Source organism: Impatiens glandulifera, chromosome 7 (assembly GCF_907164915.1).
Source record: "Impatiens glandulifera chromosome 7, dImpGla2.1, whole genome shotgun sequence".
NCBI classification, from domain to species: domain Eukaryota; kingdom Viridiplantae; phylum Streptophyta; class Magnoliopsida; order Ericales; family Balsaminaceae; genus Impatiens; species Impatiens glandulifera.
The window spans coordinates 3,768,000-3,793,284 of NC_061868.1; the positions used below are offsets into that span (position 1 = coordinate 3,768,000).

Consider the following 25,285-nt stretch of genomic DNA (forward strand, 5'->3'; position numbering starts at 1 on the left):
GTTCACCCCTCTTTTCACCTACCTCAATCATTATATTGGTGTCTCGGTCCTGGAAAATGCACACATCATAAATAAAAATAATATCACAACGCATATCAGCAAGCAATTGTAAAATAGAAAGTAAACTACAGTTTAGAGTCGGAACATAGAAAATATTTCGTAGTACTACAGCATCAGATAACCGAATAGAAATAGTAGCTTGTATAGTGGTGCCATCAGGTAAAATAATCGAGCTAACATACCCCTCAACAGGATCATAAATACAATGCAAAGACCCTATCACATGAACAGAAGCCCCAGAGTCGATAATCCAATGCGAAAAATCAGACTTACCCATCACCTAAGTGGGATCAGACGTACCAAGAATACCCAATAGATGATCATACTATGTAGGAGTCAGAATACCCCCCCGGTTGTGCGAGAGGGAGATGCCAATCATGGCACTATTCATGGATCCCCCCCCCCCCCCGCTGAAGATGTCGAGCAGTCGAGAAAGTAGGAGTCGCGCCACCTACTGGCATGGACTAGAGTCGAGAAGCCTATCGTTGTTTATATTTCGCACCCCACTCACTATCCGGATATCCATGCTTCAGAAAGTACGTGGCATATCATGGTCTGACTTACGACAATGGGTACACATCAATTTGGAACGATCCACTCGAGGAGTACTTGTATTGGGGGAAACTCGAAGGCTATAAGTCGACAAATCTGCCCTCTGTTGCTCCTGCAACGTTTTCAACCTCAAATCTTCTTCATCACGAATCCTGCTGTAAGCAATATCCAAATATGGAAGAGGATCCTGATTTAAAAGATTGGAACGAGTAGTACCATAAAATTCAGTATACATCCCAAATAAGATATCATGTAATTGAGTAGTCTTCCTAATCGACATTTTCTATTCAAAAAGATTACATGTACAATTCCCACAATTACACAATGGCAAATGCGTAAGATTATGAAGTTCTTCCCAAATAGGTTGTAAGCTATCCATGTACTCCTCGACCGACATAGCAGCAGTTTGTTCATAGAGAATCAATTCCTTTTTCAACTGCTGAATTCTCTTGACATTCCCTAACTGAAAACGATTTTTCAACATATCCCATAGAGGAAAATTTTCAGTATGATACAATACCTGAGATTTTAGATCATCAGAAATAGTATTAATCACCCAAGATACCAATAAAGCCTGAATACACCTCCAATCCTCCATCTTGGCCGGATTTGTAACTGGTTTCTCCTCAATATCGAGAAGAAAAGTAAGCTTCCTGCGAGAAGTAAGGGCATGACCAATAGAACGTGACCCCTCATCATAATTCTTGCGAGTAAGCAAGATATTGGTAAGTTTAACACTTGGTAAATCTGTAGAACTCGTATAATAAGGTAGGGACTGTCGAGAAACTAGTGGTGCAAAATCATAACCACCACCAATATGGGAAGAATCTGACAATGACATAGTAAAAAAATTGTATGGTAAGGTAGGATTAGAACTTTTGAGAGTATTGCTGTTGGGCTATAGCATGTTAGAATTATAGAATGAATTGTATTGAATTATATTGAATGATGTATTATCACAATTTATCATAATTTATCATAATGTGATAATATCTTACAGAATTAAACTTAATATAATATAATATTGATATTATCATAATTTATCATATTGTGATATATCTATATATTATATTCTAACATTAAATTAACTATACAATCTAATTTAATAGATATCTTCACAAAAGCACTTCATAAAAGTTTTTTCGAAGATTTACGATCTAAGTTAGGACTAGTTCATCGGACATCAATTTAAGGGGTGTTGGAAGTTAAAATGATGAACTTGGACATTAAATTGTCTTTTTTATCCACTTTCAGCTGTTCAACTTCCTAAGCACTTTTAAGTGCTTTGTTAGTGGTCTTAGAAATTGTTTTGTTTTAATTATGCCTAACTTATTTAAATCCGTTTTAATGCTTTTTTAATCCGATAAATTTTTGTACGTTGCAAGTTTTTTTCTCCATAACATAGACCATTTAAAAAACCTACAATTGTAGCAATTGTAGCAACGTAATTTAATTTAACTTTAACTTAAAACATTTTTAATGAGAATTATATTTTTATTTTGGCGTCATGCAAAACCACCCAAAACAATATAAAATATAAAATAAAATATAAAATATATGATTGCCAAATACAACAAAATTTTTAAATAAAGAAACAAACTTAAACAAGTTATCAATTTTATTGTATATACCTTAATGGATAAGGCGTTACATAACAATAATAATAAAAACTTGTCTTCTATTAATCATTTTTCATCCATTTAAATGATTGCATAACACCTTCATATTATTATTACTATTATTTATCTATACTATATATCAAAAGCATGCTGGGTTAAATCCAGGACCTCCATAAGATATTGATTGACCATCTACTTTCCTCTCGATTGTTATGTTATAGCATCCTAAACTAGTAAGAGTTGATACTATAAACCCCGGATCTTTTGCAACAATGTCGGAATCAAATACTTTCAACCTATCCATATAAGCTGCTTTGGTAAAGCCTTCCGATGGGAAATGACCACTTCCCATTTGAGTAGTCGTGTGATGCCCTCCCGATCTATCGTTAACAATCTCTCCGCCCCAATTCACTAAAGTGGCATGATCAACAAGGCCGGTGAAAAGAGATTTAGGCCAATACCCTATAAAATTCCCAGCTATTTTAAGCCACCAATCTCCTGTTTTTGAGTCCTACAATATTTTGCATTTTTCCATTATTAGTTAGTCATCTTTATAAAACACCCATCTTGGAAAAACTCATTAAATTTTCAAATAACCTTGTATGGTATATAATTACCTTAAAAATGGTAATTGGTATCTCATATTGCCTCCCACCATAAGAGGAAAGAGGTTCTAATGCAGCACCAAGGACAAGGTGCCTACTTATTTGGACAAAGCCTTTGCAATCAAGATCAAAGCATCCTGTCTTTTGATATCCATCACCCTAATTCCAAATAAATAACATAATAATATACAACATATATAAATTTGTAATCCTAATTGAAAGTAATGTTATTCTTTAAAGGTATAAGAAACATACCGTCCAATATATAAAGACTCGTGCTCGGATGTCTTTGTATCTTGATGGATATACCTTGTATATACATAAATAAAATCACTTGTTAATTATCTAGAAAATTTAATTAATTTGTAAATGATCGTGTACAAGTTTTCTTAAAGACTTACCGTCCATCCGGCTTGAACGCTATTGAAGTTTTCATAAAATTCTTTTGCTGTCGATGAAATAACCCATATTAGACCAGAACTGAACTCGCCATACTCAACACTAGGGTTCCATACATTAAGTGTTGCACTGGCTCCATAGTAATTGCTGCCTTCGTCAGAAACCAGGGCATACTTCATAGAACAAAAGAAAATGGACAAGATATGAGTATACACAAATTTGTTAAATTTTAAGGTTTGAATCTTTATAAAGCATTGTAACAATTAATACAAAAACACCTTGTAATAAAGTGATGCTAAATGTTTTTATTTTATTTTTTTGGCAGAAACACTCCATTATTAATTGTTTCGGTATTGTTATAATTCATGAAGAGAAACCATGGAGAAGTAGGTTTTCATTTACCTCATGGCCATCACTTGGAGACGATTTAATACTAAAATTACTTTGTCGTTGAATCATAGCAAATGGCGGAGACTCGGTATGGTGGCTAGAACTTGTACTTCTTCTTATGGGAATCGTGCCTTCCGGGCATTCTCCATATTTTTGCCAATCTTGAAGTAGCATTTGATTGGATTTTGAATCCGTTTCCATTCCAAGAGGATAAGAACTAGGACTCATCTGTTATATAAATTAAACTTGTTCTATTAAGGCCCTTATTAAGAAACTTGTAAAATTTCCAAAATTTTATTTAGGCATCCAAACTATTTCCATGTTATGATATAAGTCTCCAAAGTTATTTTGGGAGAATTCAAAAATCTGGAAATAGTCTTGAGGCTTAATTAAATAAAATAAATATTGTGGGCTTATATCAAAATCTGGAAGTTTTTCCTCTTTGGTCAATATAACTCTTGATGTATTTATTTTAAAAAAAAAGCTTAATGAAATAAAAAAAAAAAATAGTTATCTTCTAATGTCTATCATTAATATTTTTAACCAAATTATATTATTAATATGATAGTTTATTTTGGAATTGTATGATTGTGAAATATTTAGACAAAGTTGGTTCAACACACTCTTTTAAAATCACAAATGATTTTTTTATTTGATATACATTTGAAACTTAAATTTAATGAGAGACAAATGTAAGAATTAATTTATGTTTATATTGAAATAAAAAATAAATTATAAAAGTGATTCCAAATATACTTTCTTTAGATAAACTATGATTAAATTTTACATAATAAAAAATAATAATAATTTTTATGAACAAGCAAGATAGGAAAAAGCTAATCCTAGAGTTGTTTAAGAAAGTGGTTTATTTAGGTATTTGAACTTTCAAACATTATCTTCACAAATTTTGAGCATTCTTTGATTAAAAAAAATTGATTCAAGAATCATACTCATAAAACATCTACCAAATTATTTAAGCAAAAACAATTATAAAAGATACCTGTATATCTTTAATAAGAGGATTATCAAATGCGGGTTGTTTATATATATCAACACAGTCAATTATTTCTCCGTCGTTGGTCTACCAAAAGATAATTGCAAATCATCATAATTAGATAGAGTAAATGAATAAAAGAAAACACGCAATATATACATGTGACCATAACTAACCTCTATTGTTTTTACATAGCCTTTGTGCTTCAAATCCGATACTTTTTCGGTTGTGGCAGAAACATTGTATATCGATTGACAAGCTATAATGATAAGAATCAAAGTTAAATAATATGCTCTATATTTCTTAAAATCCATGGCTATGTCTATCTCAATTGCCTCTTGTTTTGATGCAATATATATAGATATGTTAGGTAGACATGAAAGGTAGAATGTTTATATTCAGAAAATCTTATATAGTCTATTAATATAGTAAATGTATTTATTGAAAAAAAAAATCTAAATATTTAATTCAATTGGTAATGTATTTATATCTGTGTTTGAGTGAACCATATTCAAAATATGGAAACATTAATGACAATACACATATATAGTTTATTTTACTGTTTTGAGTAAATAATTTTCATCACATTATTTAGTGGCCTTGTATGGCAACACAATAATGTCAGTAATATTTTGAAAATCTAAATTAGAATTCAACACTTAAAAAATATTATGATAGTGGATTTTCAAATTTCCATTTCTTTTTACATTATTAAATATCTTATTCATTTAAACATAAAGTTATGAAAATTGCAACATTTAAAGAAAGGTAAGCAACCACATTAAAAACATTATTAGTTCATTTTAATTTTAAAAACAAAAATTATTAGTTCATTTTAATATTATAACACCCCTTTATTTTAAAGAATACTAAACAAAGATGAAAACAAAAATTGTCTAGAAAACAGTTGATTCAACTAATTAATTTGCTTCATTTAAGGTTGGATATTGATAGTTTATAGTTAATTTATTTATATATTTAGCTCAAAAATTGATTTAACCAATTCACAATCACATGTATGTAAAAATCAAACTCATAATAGCTCAGCGATTTATTTTAATTTTAAATTAAATAATGTTCAAAAATATAATTTTTAACAAATTTAATAATATTTATTTGTCAAACAAAATTCAATGTTTTATATATGTTCTATAATTTCAAATATGAGTATCTAATTTCTACTTTTGGATTTTAGGATAATTAATTAGTATTCTTTCTCCTCAATTTTGACCCAATTCTCATGTTATTTCTTAAAATATATAGTAATTAATTGTTTTTTTATATTATTAAAAAAATTTGAAATACATTTCTTGTTTTTGTTAATATTTTAAAACTATTAAATTTTTTATTAAAATAATTTCATTCTTTTGTTTTGGTATGAGCTGATTTGCTCACATAACCACTTTTATTTATTTAGAAACTTAACTTAATCCAACTTTATTTTGAGAGCAAGAAAGACATACAAAAATAATAACCTTTTTTAAAAGGTTGGGTTGCTCAAGAATTTAGTCTACCATAGTTCATGGGCTCATCTCTAAACCAGTTCTAGTTATGGCTAACCACTTAAATTTTTAAGGTTTTGAATAATTAAACTTCAGACATTTCACTTAAATTAACTCATTGAGTTATATTTAATTTCTTTCAAAAAGCATGCTATTTGTTTTAACAAAAATATTTGTTATTAGATTTATATAAAACTAAAAAAAGCATAAACAATCATACAAATGTCAAATACAACCACCCGCATTTGTTTTCACATGTTCATTTGGATTCAGGAAGTGTCCGTATAGGTATGATTAAACGAATCATAAATAACCGAGACAAATATATTGATTATCGCGACATCTTAAACTTGTAATCAATTTTATTGTACCTATATATACACGGCACTACATTCTTATTTTTTCTTTTTTCTTTTTTTTTGAGTAAATAGAACATTTTATAAGTTAGTTGGCAATAAAAACAATAAAAAATGTAAATTTATGAACAAAAGTGGTAAGCACATGTGAAGGTAGATTAGAAATTTAGAATACATAAAACCATTACAGGAAATAAAAAAAAAATCCTTTATTTATCATTTTTATCCCATTTAAATTCATGCATAATAACACATTATTTTAATCATCTTTCACCAATAGTACATATTTCAAAAGCACGATGAAGAAAATCCCGGACCTCCAAAAGATACCGCGTGACCACCGGAATCTCTATCGACAATTTTTACGTCATAACATCCTAGGCTAGTCAAGGTATATTTTAGGAATCCTGGATTTCTTTGAGCATAGTTGGAATCGGTTACCCTTAAAACGGTCATAAAAGCTGATTTTTTATATCCTTCGGTTGGAAAATGACCACTTCCCATTTGAGTAGTTGTATGATGTCCTTCCGATCTATCATTCAAAATCTCCCCACCCCAATTTACTATATTTGCATGGTCCGAAAGGACTGTGAAGAGAGAATTAGGCCAATACCCCATGTTGGTCCCAGACAATTGAAGCCACCAATCTCCTGTTCTTGTATCCTACAATCATTTTCATTCTCATTATTTTTAGAATTAGGCCTTCTTTTCTCGCAATAATTTTCTCAATCTCGAGAACAATCGGTAATATTATTAGTTGACATTTTGTAAAACTCTCATATTACAGAATACGTTTAATTGATAGACCGTGTTCGGTTATGGGTTGTTTTCAAATAATTGTGTTCGTTGCATGTTGTTGAAAAGTGGGTAATTTAAACTAATTTATTTAAAAATACATAAATGAGAATATTTAACCAAAACCAATCAAGACCATATTTAATGTACAAATGTGGTTACCTTGAAAATGGTAACTGGAAGTTCAAATTGACTTCCATTATAAGAAGAAACAGGTGTTATTGAAGCACCAATGGCATATTTTCTATTTGTTTGGACAAAGCCTTGACAATCAAGATCATAGCATCCAGTATTATTAGCTCCTTCACCCTGATTTAAAAGAACATAATATAAAATTTGTAGTAATCATTTTTTTTCTTTAGATGTAAAAAAAAACATACCGTCCAAGATATGTAGAATCTTGTTTTGCTATCCTTGTATCTTGATGGATAAACCTTGTATATACATTAAAAAAAAAAATTGTTAATTATTTAGTTTTAATTCGAAAATGATTGTGTACAAATTTTCTTAAAAACTTACTATCCATCCAGCTTCAATACTATTGTACTCTTCATTGAAATCTTGTGATTTTGCTCCAACAAGCCACATTTTACTCGCACTTAACTCACCATACTCAACTTTCGGGTTCCATACATTAAGCCAAACTTGTGCCCCATAGTAAGAACTCCCTTTATCAGTAACCATGGCATACTAATTGATATGCCAAAATAAAAACATAAGATATCAGCATATATACACAAATCTTGTTAAATTTTTAGGATTGAATCTTTATATATACTACCACGGAACGTTGTGATTCTATGTCATTAGAAAGTGTTTCGATGTTGTTATAAGATATAAAGAGAAACCGGGCGAACTAGATTTTGATTTACCTCATGCCCTGAACTTGAAGAGAATTTAGTACTGTGGTTACTTTCAAATTGAGAAATGGTAAATGAAGTAGACTTGGTATGGTTGATAGAACTTGTACTTCTTCTGATAGGGATTGTGCCTTCGGGACATTCTCCATATTTATGCCAATCTTGAATTAGTTTTTGATTGGATTTTAACTTCATTTCCATTCCAATGGGATAAGAAGTAGGATTCATCTACCACGTAAATATAAATATATAAATTTTAATAAAAATGAAGAGAAGAAACAAAACAGTAACGGATAACAATGAAAAATATAAAAGTGTTTATTTAGGTACTTTGGTTTGGAACATATTTTGAATAAACCAATTGCTTCAAATATCATTATAGTAAAAGATGTATTACTTAGTAAAATAAAAATTAGTTCAACCAAACAAACTTATAAGATACCTTTAATTTTTTTATTTTAGGATGATCAAATGCGGGTTGTTTATAAATATCAACACAATCAATCATTTCTCCATCATCGCTCTGCAAATAAAAGATTGCAAACAACAATTTTAGATCGATGGAATAAATGAAGAAAATAAGGCATTTAAATATTTGTGTAGAATAAATGAAGGGTGGAAGTTGACCATAGCTAACCTCTATTGTTTTAATGGTCCCTTTGTGCTTCAAACCCCATAATTTCTTAGCTGTTGTAGAAGCACAAAAAATGGATTGAAAAGTTATGATGATAAGCAAAAAAGTTGAACAATGTGTTATATTTTTCTTAAAAGCCATGACAATGTCTATACTATATTTCTCTCTTCTTTTGGTTCAATATATATTGATATGTTGGATACACATGGAAGGTAGCTAGATTGTTTATATTTAGAAAAAAATATTATATTGTCTATTAATTTAGTAAATGTATTTATTGAAAAATAACATAAATATATATATTTCAATTCAATTGGTAATGTTTTATTTTAGTGTTTTGGTAATGGTTGTGTAACATTAATGACTATAAATTCTTTGTTTTAGTGTTTTAAGTAAATACTCTTAACCACAACACAATAATCTCAATATTATTTTGAAATTCTGAATTAAAATTTTCAAACTTATTCAGGTTATTTAAATAACAATAAGATTATTTAAATAATTTTTTTATTATTATAGAATAAATATATATATATATATATATGAATCGAAAAATTTTTGATAATAATAAAAAGATAGTGATAAATAATCCAATCTAAACTAACAAGAAAAACTCAGCATTTGAAAATTTTATGGTTTTGGATTTTCCACTTTCCATCTATATTTTCTCACTTATACATATATAAATGGTATAGAGATTAATTATAACATGTTAAAAAGGGTAAGAAATCACATAAAAATATATATATTACATAAATATTCTTCCCTTGTTAAATAATAAAAATATTTAAATAAGGAATAATTTGATATTTTATTAAATTAATAAAATGATTGGATTGATAAAAAAAAATACGTGATAGATAGATTTTGAATAAGATCCTCAAATAACCCGATACAAAACAAGCTCAAAGAGAATCATAACAAAAGAAATTTATAACTTAAAAGAAAATATTAAGATTTTAAGTAAATTGCAACAAAAGGTAAAAATATTGAAAGTAATAAACAATATTTACAACTTAAATATTACAAATAAATGTGAAACACTCTAAACTTACTAAAAGGTTCACTAACTTTAATATTCTTTTGATTTTGTGTAACACTTTTTCTTCATTTTACTAAATTGAAACACATGTGCAATACAAATAAAAATAATTGAAATAATCTAAACACACTGTGAAATAATTAAAATATTATCCAAATATATATAGACATATCATAAAAGTCCACTCAATCATAACTTTTTATCATCTATCTAAAGATTCGAGCGTCACTAAATTAATCTCAATTATACTTCACAAGAGCGCCTTCCGATATCAGTCACCACTCGACGATACAAAAGTAAACGAGTCATCGATTCCACGTACATAGTTGGCATAGTACAATTTTTTTTTATGTACATATCATCCGTAAAATTGCACCGTGAATAGAGTTTCATTCCAAGAACGAAATAATTTGTGATTCTCGAAATTCCCTCAACAACAATCCTATCATGGACTGAACTTAGCTAACAAATGGTAACAAACGCCCCCAAATCAAACTATTCATATATCCAAAAGTAAAAAGTTGTATATGTTCAAATTCTTACAAGTTTATATTAATATATAAACTTCATTCCTAAATTAAAGTCGATGATCAATCACTTAGTTCATAATCCCCCAATTGATCATCATGATAATGGATTTTTGTCATAGTTTGGAACTACCGAACCGATAACTTACTTGTCTTGCATATTTTGCGACGGATTTTGCCCATTTCTTAATCTCGAGTTTGAACTTGGTTGAATCAAGATGTTTTAATGATTTGATCGAAGTTGGTTCTATCTTTATCTCCGCAAAGGGTAACGATAAACATCGATCAAAACGTTGGCTTTTGGCCGGAGGAGGGCCGTGGGCGGTGGTGGTTGTCAATTCTTTTCGGTCTTCCATTTCCTAACAGTTGAAAAATAATTTAAGATTATTGTGGAGGGAAAGAAAGAATGTATTTATAAAGAAATTTATGAATGTTGTAATTGAACATGTGGCCAACGAACCCTTTGACTAAGACTTTTCCTTTTTATTCACACGTCTCATCCATTTTTTAGCTAGTGCTAAGAAATTCCCATCAAAAAGTCAAATTATGTAATAACTATAAAAATCTTAACACCTTTTTATTTCATTTATTAAAAAAAATTAGCACGAGCTTAATAATAATAAAAAAATTGTACACGTTCTTAGATTTTGATTGGTAAGGGTTTAATTTTAAAAAAAAATTAATAAGTGTTGATTTTAGTTAAGAGTTTGAGAAATTGTTTATTTATTTATTTTTAAGTAAAACTAACTAAAATAATAATAATAAAATTATTTTAATATTTTAATCAATAAATTGAAGAGAGTGAATAATAAAATAATGGATTAAATAAACAAAAAAAAGATTTCAAATAAAATCGAATATAAACTGAATGTTTACTAGTGATCGTATCTATTATTTAATTAAGTAGGATGGAGAGTATATGTTAATTTATGATCATGATATATATGTTAGTTATGATCGATATTAAAAAATTATAAATTGTGTTAGTTGATGTGGTATACAACTATAGTCTAGCATTAATAATAGGCAATTATTTATCTGGTTTAGTTTTTTCTAAATAAATTTAAATTGATTACTCGTTATAAGATGAGAAATGATAGGGGAGTGGAAAAGGTGTCACCACTAGAAATACACAATTACCAAAAATTATTGTTGATAGCTAAATAATGCTCTTAGTGATAATAATATCAACGAGGGAAAAATGTTACTCTTGATTATAACCGATAGCAGGTGTTGCTCTCGGTTAAAAATATATATTTCTGAGAGCGATAAATACTCTCGGTGATATTGAATTTTTTTCACCGATAATGATATCACTTACACCTTCCGAAAGCGTTTGTCGCCCTCAGTAAAAATTATCACATAGGGCATATTGGCTTTCACCGAGAGTTCTTGCTCTCTTTAAAAAAAATATATATATATATTTGTACTAGTGCACCATATCACTAGCAGAAAAAAAAATGATAAATATTTAGAAGAGAAAAAAAAAAATTGATTATTTTTCAGCCAATCACATATTCTTTATCAAATTCCTTCTACAAAATTTTTTTTTAATATATTAAAATCTTCCATATGATCCAACTTAGATAATTAATATATTAGTAAATAAAATTTGGAGGAAAATTAAAGTGTTAATTTATGATCATGATATATATTTTAGTCATGATCAATATTTAAAAAATATAAATTTTGTTAGTTGACTTAGTATACAAATTATTTCATTGATAGTAACTATAGGTGATTGTTTATAGGTTGAGTTTTTTCAAGATAAATTTTTTTTATAAAAAATTATGTTCGAACTTTATTTATATATATATATATATAAATATATATATAATATATTTGATCAATTTGATAATTTTTTAGCTAAACATATTTATAAATTTATTTTAATTAACTTTATTATTAATCAAACAAAATTAACATTGTTTAAAAGTGAAACAAAATTTCATAAATTCATTTTTTAAATATCAGAGAAAATGAATAAAACAAATCTAAAACAATTTCGTTCAAATTACAACATGAGTTTGTCATAAATTATTCAAAATAATTAATAATAAATATCAATCATAATAACAATTTAACAAATTAATTTGTATTGGATTGGTTCAATTATATATATAAACTTTTTATCCAGACTATAATATATCAAAATTATATATTGGACTATTGGTATCGCGGTTGGGAATTGTAAATCATAATCATAATTATTTTAAATTTTTTATTTTACTCAAAATCATAATCAAATTAAATTTTAAATTATTAAAAAAAAGTAACAAGCCTAATAAATATTGATTTTTTTTCAATTCATTTAGCCCAACATGTGCAAAGCAATTCCCCGTTAATCAGGGAATAAGAAAACATGTTTTCTAGAAGCATCTATATATATATATATATTTAGTTTGTCACTTAAACATGAATTATGACGTGTTGTTGATTGTGTCATGGAATAACATAGACTTGAATTAAGAATATTCTTTTTTGGCTATGAATTATTAAGTCTAGTTTGGTATGTATAGAACATTGATCTAATAATACATTCAACAAAATCTCGAATTGGTTCCCCAATGTATGTTTAATATAAGGATTCAAAACCATTAATTACATTACAATCTATTAAAATAAAAATAAATATAAATTATGTTCACATAGGAATGTCTATGTTTTGATTGAGTCCATGAGAATGCCCATGTAAGAATTGTAATAAGTTATATTAGATAACTTATTGATTAGGGTAAAATAGTTTTAATTATAAAGTTATTTTTATTTGTGTTATTATATCAATAGTTTAAGGACTATTTTTGTAAGAGGTATATTGTACCAGTTAATAAGATTGGGAGATTGCTCCGTAGGATCCATTACGTTTTTCATTTCTTGTTCTCATATTCAAAAACATTACACAATCTTTTCTACTTGATTCTGAAAGTTAACACAATCTAATATGAATTGGCCAACTATATACAATAATAAATTTACTTATATTTTATTAGAGTTTGTTTGATAAGGATAGATTTAAATAAATTCGGATTTGTTTTGGATTCTTTTTAATAAAAAAATTTGAAGGTATTAATATAAAAAAAATAATAATAATAAGGATTGTATTATTTTATTATAAGGATTCAAAACCATTACAATATGAATACGAATTTGCCAACTATACACAAATAAATTCAACTTATTCGATAAGGATTTATTTAGATAAATTGAAATTTGTTTTTGATTTATTTTAGTAAAACATTTTAGGGTTATAATATAAAATAAAATAAAAAATTAATATTTTGATTAATGAATATAATAATAAAATATTTTTTTTTAAATATATTTAATTAATTAATATAATAATAAAATATATTTTCTTTTAAATAAATAGAAAATATGTTATTATTTTTATTAATTAATTAAATAATATTTAATTAAATAAATTATAAAAAAAACATTCTAATACACAATTATAGAATCCTTGTTTGAAAAAGCTTAGATCCTTAATTAAAACTAGAGTTATTTCCCTACGTTGTAGGGTCATTTTACACATGATAAATAATTTTTTGAAGATAAATATTGTTGATTAAAATTTAGAATAAGATAAAAGATAAGTGTAAATTTATTATATTATTACGTTAAAATTATAATATTATATAAATCACACCACCATTCATGAATATTATTAACAAAATTGAGTGAGTTTAAAAAAAATGACATACTTTTATACTAATAAATTATATTTTAAATATTTCTTCTCATTTTTATAATATTAAGTACTTTAAAAGATAAATAGATCTTATTTTAAACTTTTAAGAGAAGACTCATAAATTACCTTTAAATATGACAAATTATAGATATAAAAAATGTTTAATAAAAAATTAACTGAAATTAATCATTAATAAATAATCAAAAAAAATTTAACAATATAATAAAAAAAATCTTATAAATAAAATAAACAAATAACAATTACAAAATTAAAGGAGAGGAGAGGAGAGCACATGGAGTCGCTCCGGATGATGTGAGACCCAATTTTTACTATCTATGAGCTGTTTTTATGACTTTACATTTTAGAAGGTTAGCAGGACATGGGAGCCTTTCAAGATAGATTGGTCCAGTTCCTATTGTAATTCATAAGAATATATCCGAGCTTTCCCTGGCATTTTCTCTCTTGCTTATCTGCTTTTTTATATTTAATCATTCCACCTCATTATCAGGATCAATTTCAGATATAAAAACTTTATTATTGACCTAAAAGTATTATAATTTGACATATTATAATAAATAAATATATTTATTAAACAAATTTTAGAATTAATAAAAAAAAATTAATATAAAATTTAAATAACACAATTATATTATATTACTCAACTTTTAGGTGGTACAATTTAGCTTCACAATTACTTTTTATCCTTAGAATAATTTGTCAACTATAAATTTTGAAAATATTTGCATTGTTTTTATTATAAAAAAAATAAAAATATATTTTTAAATATCTTAAATCAAAGATTATAATATAGAAAATATCAATATAAAAAAATATGATCTTTAAGCACTTTTTTATATAAAAAAATAAAACAATAAAAATTAACTAATAAGTTTTGCTTACAAAATACAAACTACATCATCAAACTATTTGAAAAAAAATAAGTTCTTTTAAAAGGTTAATCTAAATATTTTTAGAAAAATAAAATAAAGTTATAAAAATTTCAAAATTAATGTAATTTTTCTAATTAACTTTTAATGATATGATATTTATTTTAGATTCATTATCTACTTATTTATTATTCAATTTCAAATTCAAGAAAAATAATAAAAGAAAAAATATAATTCATATATTTATATACATAATCAATCAAAAGATATAATTAAATTATAAGATAGAAAACAAAAAGTGAATAAAAAAATAAATTAAACTTAAAATAATATTTAAAATTTTTTGATAAAAATAAAAAAAAATACAAATTTGGTACATCAAATTTAAAATTACATTATTATTATTATTATTATTATTATTTTTATTATTATTATTATTATATAATAAATGTTTGAAAATATTTAAACTTAATTTAGATATAATCAAATAAAAGTTATATTATCTTATGTCATTTTTTTTAAATCATATAATTTTTTTGATTTTTTTTATATTAAATATTATTTTATATGAGATAATAACATTTAAATTTAATATATATATATAATTAAATAAATAAATAATATTATGAGTTTATAACTATAATTTTAAAAATAATTTATTTTTATTTGAGTTATTTAAACTTAAAATAAAAATTGAGAAAAATTGATTTAAGAAGAAAGATAAAATTTAAAATTACATTATTATTATTATTATATAAATAAAGGTTATATCATTTCATATCATTTTTTTATATTATATAAATTTTTTAAATAAAAAATATTTTATAAATTTGTAATTTTAATTATAAAAATTATTATACCCATATAAAAATGTACTATTAACAAAAACATAAAAAATTAAATCTTACTCTAAAAAAAATTAATATTTTTTTTTTGATGTAGGGTAAATAAAGTATATATTATTATTTTTCTTATATTAAATTAAATCTCTAAACTCTAATTTAATTTATAGACATTTATAGATTTACAGATTTACTGGATGGTTCTTAATTCTTAAAGATGAGATTATTGACTCTAATTTTTAGTTATTTTTTTTTGTCTTAATTTCTTGTGTCATGCTATGCGAATCCTTTGAATTTTTATATAATTTTGTTGATTGTTTTTTAAAAAAATATTTTATTTTATGAATTATTGTTATACAATAATAAAACAAATTCATAATCAAATGAAGATAACATTACTCTTCATTTTACGAACTTCATAAAAAACGAAATTAGAATTCATTTTATAAAAAAAAACTAACATAATTCAATAGTCAATACCCGATTTTAACTTAAAAAATGAATAAATATAAATAAATTATATTGGCTTAAAACTTAATTTATCTTTTGAATGATGTTTGAAAAAAGAGGATTGTTATTAGACTTCTAAACTATTTTATTAAATATATTTTTTATTTTTATATATTTCTAAATGTAATTAAAAAATTAGAATCCTCTTTTTTATAGAAGGTAAATTTTTGTTAGAAAATTTTTCATCACAAAAGAAACGAAGTAATTTACTCGAAGATAAAAGAGGGGATAAACTCATGCGGGATGAATGATATAATAGTATATAACACATTTTACCTATCATTGATATAGTTTGATATTATAGTTCAACATTTAAATAAGTATTTATAACCAATTTTCAAAAAATCTCTTTTTTCTAATACCATCATAGTCCAAAAAATTTGAAAGTAGGTCATGAAAAATTTAGATTAATAAAACTACTTCACTAAATTATACAAAAAATTCTCTTAAATAGTAACTTGTAAAAAAGAAGATTAACCAAATGATACAAATTCTATATTTATAATCAAAGATTAAGTGAGTATTAATATATTTTGTTCAATAAAAAATATATCACTACTAATAGTAACTTAATTCTAATAATAATATTAACTTAAAAGTAAGATATATGTTTATATAATATAAAAATATGTTTCGATCATATGTATATTAATTATTTTCGATCATATGTATATTAATTATTTTTAGTTCTTAAGGTTGACTGCATCAATTTTTTGCAATGAGTTTCAATAAATTTAGTAAAAGAATTTGAGACCTTTGTATTTTTCATAAAGTTAGAAGGTGTAGATATACAAGAATCAAGACAAAAAAAATATATATATTTTAGAGATAGATCACACTCGGTCACTGTGAAGATGAAACTACGCTGTAGTAGGGCAAATACCAGTATTGATAACCTTCAAGAAAAATGCAGAAAAATTATCAAATAATAAAAAACTGTAATAAAAAAATATTGTCCGCCAATAAATAGTTTCTTGAACAACCAAATTAAGAAAATTCTCTTAAAAAAATTCAAACTAAAAAAATAGTATTATTTAAAGAAAAAATAAGTTGGCTCAATCAAATTTTCTTGAGACCTTTGTATTTTTTATAAAGTGAGATAGTATTGATATACAAGAGTCATGACAAAAAAAAGAATATTTTAGAGATAGAACTTTGTTTGAAAGTTTAAATCACACTGTCATTGTGGAGATGAAATCACTGTAGTAGTGTAGTAGAGTGATTACCGGTATTAATAACATTAAAAAAAATGCAGAAAATTACTAAATAATAAAAGATGTGATATAAAAAAAATATTGTCTCAAATAAATAGTTTCTTGAACAATCAAATTAAGAAAATTCTTAATTTAAACAATTCAAACTAAAATAATAGTATTATTTAAAGAAAAAATAAGTTTGCTCAATCATATTCTCTTTAGACCTTTGTATTTTTAATAAAGTGAGATAATGTAGATATACAAGAGTCAAGATAAAAATAAGAATATTTTAGAGATAAAACTTTGTTAAAAAGTTTACATCACACTCGGTCATTTTAGAGATGAAACCACGCTTTAGTAGAGTGATCACCATAACATTAAGAAAAAGACAGAAAATTATCAAATAATAAAAACTGTGATATAAAAAAATAATATTGTCCACAAATAAATGATTTCTTGAACAACCAAATTAAAAAAATTCTCTTAAGCAAAATATATATATATATAAAGATTAGAGATAAAAAAAAATTAGGTACGAAATTAATATATATATAGATTTTAGTTGAGAGAAATATTTAATATTGTTATTTAAAATATTTATTTATATATAACCACCTATTTAAAATAAATAGTCTTAACTTACCTAATATATATATATATATATATATATATATATATATAATTTTAAATTTTTATATATTATGATAAGTAGAAAGTGAAAAAAAAAATAATTAAAAAAAAGAGTAATATTATGAATTAATTAGAAAGATAAATTATGAAATGAAAAAATTCTTGAATATAAGATAATGAATTGAGATAGAAATCATAATGAATTTGTGTATAAAACTTCATATTCATCTATTAAACATTATTATATATTGTTATTATATATATATATAAATAAAAATGTTATGTAATATTATATATTTTAATATAAAAAATATTTTATATTATTAGTTTGAAAACATATAAATATCTATATAGTAAGAGTAAGAAAAAAAATACTTAATAATTAGATTAAGAAAGATAGTCAAATATATATAAAAAATTAATTTAAAAAGTAGAATAATTTATAGAGTTAATTAAGAGAGAGAATTGAGATAAAAATAATTTATGTATAAACCTTCATATTCATCTGTTAAACATTATTATATATATTGTTATTATATATATAAAAATAAATATGTTAGGTAATATTATATATCTTTATGTAAAAAATATTAATAAAAAAATATTTTATATTATTAGTGTGAAAAAATATAAAAATTTATATAGTAAGTAGAAAAAAATACTTAATAATTAGATTAAGAAAGAGAAATATATATATTATGAAAGATATTTATTCTCATACTTAAAATGCAGTAAACATTTTAGTAATTTATCCCAACCTAAAAACTCAAACTCAAAAGAATATTCTATTCATTTTTATAATAAATTTTAATTTTTTCAATATTATCTATATATTTATCTAAAATTACAAATTAAACTCATAACTTTATAACAACTTATTAATTACTTTTAAATTCTCATTCAATTATTTATAGAACTGCATAAAATAAATTAAATATTATTACATAAACACAAATTATATCTCAAAAACAAAAAAAAATACAACAAAACAAACCTTGTTAAAATTATCATATATATATATATATATATATATATATATATATATATATATATATATATATATATATATATATATATTAGAGATAAAAAAAAATTAAGTACGAAATTAATATATATAGATTTTAGTTGAGAGAAATATTTAATATTGTTATTTAAAATATTTATTTATAACCACCTATTTAAAATAAATAGTCATAACTTACCTAATATATATATATATATATATATATATATATATATATATATATATATATATATAATTTTAAATTTTTATATATTAGGAAAGTGAAAAAAAATTAAATTAGAAAAAAAAGTAATATTAAGAATTAATTAGAAAAAAAAATTATGAAATGAAAAAAATCTTGAATATAAAATAAAGAAATTAATTTAGAAAGTAAAGTAATTACATAGAGTTAATTAATAGAGAGAAATTATGAAATGAGATAGAAATCCTAATGAATTTGTGTATAAACTTTCATATTCATCCTTTATTATATATATTGTTATTATATATAAAAATAAATATGTTAGGTAATATTATATATTTTAATATAAAAAAATATTTTATATTATTAGTGTGAAAAAATATTAATATTTATATAGTGAAAGTAAGAAAAAAAATAATTAATAAGTAGATTAAGAAAAAAAGTAAAATATATAAAGAAATTAATTTAGAAAGTAAACTAATTTATAGAATTAATAATTTGTGTATAAACCTTCGTATTCGTCTATTAAACATTATTATATACATTGTTATTATATATATATATATATATTAATAAAAAAAATATTTTATATAATTAGTGTGAAATATATAAAAATTTATACAGTAAACAGAAAAAAAAAAATACTTTTAATAATTAGATTAAGAAAGAGAAATATATATATTATGAAAGAATAATTTATCTCCAACCCAAAAACTCAAACTCAAAAGAATATTTTCAGAATATTCATTTTTATAATAAATTTTAATTTTTTCAATACTATTTATATATTTATTTAAAATTACAAATTGAACCCATAACATTACAACAACTTATTAATTCTTTTAAAATTCACATTCAATTATTTATACAACTACATAAAATAAATTAAACATTATTACATAAACATAAATTACTTCTCACAAAAAAAAAAAAAAAATACAACAAAACAAACCTTATTAAAATTATCATGAATTAAACATATAAATAAATTAAAATATAAATAAATAAAATATGTAAACAAATTAAAATATAAATAAATTATATAAATTAATTAAAAACAAACTAAAATGAGTAAAATGAAAGTTTTAAAAACCTTTTGAGTATGTGAACAGTGTCCCTGCATATTTGGGTTTGGAGGAGAAAGATTTTGTAAAAAAAACTTAAAATGCAGTTGAGTGACCTATAATGAAGTTGTTTGCTGGTGTGTTGGAGATGAACTTATATTTTGAGAGAGAAAATAAGTAAGATATATATAAATTAAGAAAAAGAAATTACCTGAATTTTGTGAATGATTGTAGAGTTAGAAGCTACAAAATTAATAGAGAGAAATTATGAAATGAGATAGAAATCCTAATGAATTTGTGTATAAACTTTCATATTCATCCATTATTATATATATTGTTATTATATATAAAAATAAATATGTTAGGTAATATTATATATTTTAATATAAAAAAATATTTTATATTATTAGTGTGAAAAAATATTAATATTTATATAGTGAAAGTAAGAAAAAAAATAATTAATAATTAGATTAAGAAAAAAAGTAAAATATATAAAGAAATTAATTTAGAAAGTAAACTAATTTATAGAATTAATAATTTGTGTATAAACCTTCGTATTCGTCTATTAAACATTATTATATACATTGTTATTATATATATATATATATATATTAATAAAAAAAATATTTTATATAATTAGTGTGAAATATATAAAAATTTATACAGTAAACAGAAAAAAAATACTTTTAATAATTAGATTAAGAAAGAGAAATATATATATTATGAAAGAATAATTTATCTCCAACCCAAAAACTCAAACTCAAAAGAATATTTTCAGAATATTCATTTTTATAATAAATTTTAATTTTTTCAATACTATTTATATATTTATTTAAAATTACAAATTGAACCCATAACATTACAACAACTTATTAATTCTTTTAAAATTCACATTCAATTATTTATACAACTACATAAAATAAATTAAACATTATTACATAAACATAAATTACTTCTCACAAACAAAAAAAAAAATACAACAAAACAAACCTTATTAAAATTATCATGAATTAAACATATAAATAAATTAAAATATAAATAAATAAAATATGTAAACAAATTAAAATATAAATAAATTATATAAATTAATTAAAAACAAACTAAAATGACTAAAATGAAAGTTTTGAAAACCTTTTGAGTATGTGAACAGTGTCCCTGCATATTTGGGTTTGGAGGAGAAAGATTTTGTAAAAAAACTTAAAATGCAGTTGAGTGACCTATAATGAAGTTGTTTGCTGGTGGGTTGGAGATGAACTTATATTATGAGAGAGAAAATAAGTAAGATATATATAAATTAGGAAAAAGAAATTACCTGAATTTTGTGAATGATTGTAGAGTTAGAAGCTACAAAAAGAGATCGATGATGTTTTTTTGCAGCGACCTGAAATGATCAAATTCTAGGAAAAAAAATACAAATCAGTGAAAACGGATTATTGAAACATAACAAAATTCAAATTCAATTATTGAAAGCATGATATTGTTTCATATGATAGTTTAGTTGTAGTTATATATATTGATATAATCAATATTTATTGCTAGTTGATATAATCAATATTTATTGCTAAATTCAATTAATAGATAATTATAATATGATAACTGAAATTTTTTATTTTTACATATTTTCATTAATAATAATATGATAACTGAAATTTTTATTCTTACATATTTTCATTAATTATAATATAATAACTGAAATTTTTTATTTTTACATATTTTCATATTTAATATTTAATACTAAACTGAATTAATATAAATAAAATAATTTTATAATGAATATAATATAATAATTTAAACTCTTATTATTTTTGCAATTTTTTATAATTAATATTAATGCTAAATTTAATTAATAAAAAATATTAATATATATATATATATATATATATATATAAAAGAGTAACGGACATAAATAATTATGAAACTTAGTTAATAGAATTGATGAAAAAATATATATTTTATATTATTAGTGAGAAAATATATATATGGTAAAGAAAATAAAAAAATTAATTAATAAAAATAAATGAAGAGAGAGAAATATATATATTTAACACATAAAAATATCTATGATGATGTAAATCATTTTGGAAAGAGCGTGATGTACACCTCCTACCTTTCAAAATTAAGCGTTATTAGATATATATAGATATGTTTTTAATAACTTATTAAGATATTAACAAATATAATAATTTTATTTTTTAAGGAAAACAAAAAAAATGAGACAAGGGAGGTTGTGAATATTTGTTTAATAAAAATATAAAACATCATTATACATATTAACTGAGAAAATGGGGGGAAATTAAAATTTTTACCTATTTGACTTATTTTGAAATAATTCCTGTAAATTAAGTTTAAAACCAAATTAATTATAATCTTAAAACCATACTTTTGAGGTAAATAAAATGTTAAATAAACAAAAAAAATTAATATGAATAAATAAGTACATAATTTTATAAAACACCAAGGTAAAATCAGTCCATTAGGTTAAAAACATTTGTTTTTAATGTTAGAAACATATATGCAATAACTAAGTATTCCAACAAGCAATAGAAATGAGATTGAATAAGCCAAAAGTAAAGAACACATTTTCCAGAAATTTAAAATATAAAATCATTCCAAAACATGAACTTAAAACAGTTTAGTAGGGACACAAACAAGAAAATAAAAGTTGGAATGAAAATAGCAAATGACAAAAATTTTGATGTCTCATAAATAGTGAAAATAACAACTAAAGGTCCATTTCATTACTTCACCAGCTCTAAGCCTGTCTGTTTCTCTTCTTAAGGCCAGATTTGGTCACCTTAAGGCTCCTATTCACAGCACTCAACCTTGCAAAAGCAGCACTCTTAAGATCTGCCCTGTAGTAGTTGGATACAACCTGCAATTTTACATTATTTGAAATTACAAATATGATAGATTATTCCAAATTTCATTGTTAAAATAAGGAACTAGACATGGAATTATAACCTCAATAGTGTCTAATGATCAAATCACTAATATTAATAAATGATCAACAACCCAATTGATAATATTCAAGGGTTAAAAGTTTGGTCTTTTGGATTAACCATAATAGTGCCTATTGATCAATGAATAACCCAAATGAAGGTTAAAAGTTGGCCTTCTGGAATAACCCAAATGAAAATATTCATATCTAACCAAATTATGCCCATTTTTTATACAGATTATGAAGAAACTATAGATTCAAGCTTGTAAAACTGTTTGCAGCACTAATATGCATATGCAGATTGATAGAATTTGTAATCAACACCAATATTTGCACAGTAATATACCTGGTTCTCAACAACCTTCACCAACTGAGGGAACTCTTTCTTCATGATAGATTTGTTAAGTACACTTGCAGGCTTTCCTTGTTTCCTGGTCTTTGTTGTTGCAAAGACAACAGAAAGATCTTTTCCTGGTTGAACAGTTACAGTCTTCTTGTTTGCCAATCCTATAATATAAATGTATCAATACAATATGCTAACAAACAGTGCAGATCGATCTAATGAAACAAGAAATACCCAAATATCAAAAACAATCTCGAAGATTACCAGAGTATTTGTACGAGTTGAGGTTGTACAGATTGTTGCTTTCTTTGCTGAACTGAATACCAGCAGATCCATTGCCGAACTCCTTAACCAAAAATGAGTTGTTCCTCTTAACGATCTCCCAAATCAAAGGTCCTGGTACGGTGGCCATTGATGAAGATTCTACAGAAATCAAACCAGTTCAAATACAATTACAGATCGTTACGGCAATATATAGATCATAATCAGATAGAAGGTTTACCTGAAAAGTAGATTCAACTTCTAATGGCGTCGGCCTCCGGTGGCTTCTGTATAGATTTGATGCGTCTAATTCTGACCTAGGTCTCCAAATGAATTTATATAATGATTTCTAAAACCTAAAAGGCTGAGTCAATGGGCTTGTTATGGGTTACGGGCCTGAACTAATGAGGGGCCTGTTAGGTCAAGGGACTTACAGGCCTAGCCTTATTTAAACTATAATGTTTTCTTTTAATATCTTGTTATATTTCCTTAGTCCATAGTAAATTAGGGTATTATATTTTAAAATATTCAGTTTTATGATATTAAAATTATTAAATAAATATTCAAATATTTTATAAAAAAATAATATATAATATAAAATGTTAAAACACTTTAATATTATTGATCCATTAGAATATAAGAAATTTCATATTTCTACCGTATCATAGTAAACTAAGATATTATATTTTAAAATATTTAGTGAGTTCGATTTTCACGTATAACTCCTTAAATTAAAATTAAAGTTACGATTTTGGGTCTAAATAGGAATGACAAATTGACACTGTCGCATCATTCTACTATTTGATATTTATATCATATTCTCTAAATAAAAAATAAAAAAAAATTAATAAAATTATATAAACAATTTTTTTAATATTATATTTATCATAATATATTAATAAATTATATTTATAAAAAAATAACTTATAATTTTTATAAAATATGAAAAATAAAAAAATATATTAATGATATTAAATATTTAATAATGTTGAGTACTGTTCATAGCAAAATCAGATGTTATATGAATTATAATTTGTCCCCTTCTTGATTAACTACAGTGAAATCAGGGGAAAAAAAATTTAATAATTTATTTAATAAAAAGTCGTTTAAATACGATAATAAAAATATAATATAAAAATGAGTATATACCATGCTAGTTTCATAAATTAAATATATATATATATACATATATATATATATTTAATATTCAATTTTATATTTCATAATTTAACCCAAAATATTAACAAATAAATTATATATTTAATAAAAATTATAACAAATATTTTGCAGCACTAATTAAGAAGTTAATAATATTGATATTTTAGTTAATAATTTTAATGATGATTTAATTCATAATCATCCATGCCCTCAACAAGCAAATGTTGG

General features: G+C 23.6%; 2 protein-coding genes across 2 annotated transcripts; both read right to left on the reverse strand.

Annotated features, from left to right (window-relative positions):
* Window positions 1-2,370: 2,370 nt before the first annotated feature.
* On the reverse strand, window positions 2,371-10,691 carry LOC124946196. Its single transcript, XM_047486768.1, has 12 exons — window positions 10,485-10,691; window positions 7,792-7,962; window positions 7,653-7,706; window positions 7,435-7,581; window positions 6,795-7,140; window positions 4,796-4,878; window positions 4,626-4,706; window positions 3,638-3,853; window positions 3,238-3,408; window positions 3,092-3,145; window positions 2,849-2,995; window positions 2,371-2,742 (listed from the first exon to the last, which is right to left on the reverse strand). Exons 1-12 carry the CDS (start codon window positions 10,689-10,691, stop codon window positions 2,371-2,373), a joined length of 2,049 nt encoding a protein of 682 aa, XP_047342724.1.
* A 12,234-nt stretch (window positions 10,692-22,925) lies between these two features.
* On the reverse strand, window positions 22,926-24,247 carry LOC124945754 (60S ribosomal protein L28-2-like). The gene is made up of 4 exons (XM_047486244.1): window positions 24,141-24,247; window positions 23,903-24,061; window positions 23,642-23,802; window positions 22,926-23,229 (listed from the first exon to the last, which is right to left on the reverse strand). The coding sequence occupies exons 2-4, from the start codon at window positions 24,048-24,050 to the stop codon at window positions 23,110-23,112; spliced, it is 429 nt and encodes a 142-aa protein (XP_047342200.1). The 5' UTR covers window positions 24,051-24,061; window positions 24,141-24,247; the 3' UTR covers window positions 22,926-23,109.
* Between the last annotated feature and the right edge of the window lie 1,038 nt (window positions 24,248-25,285).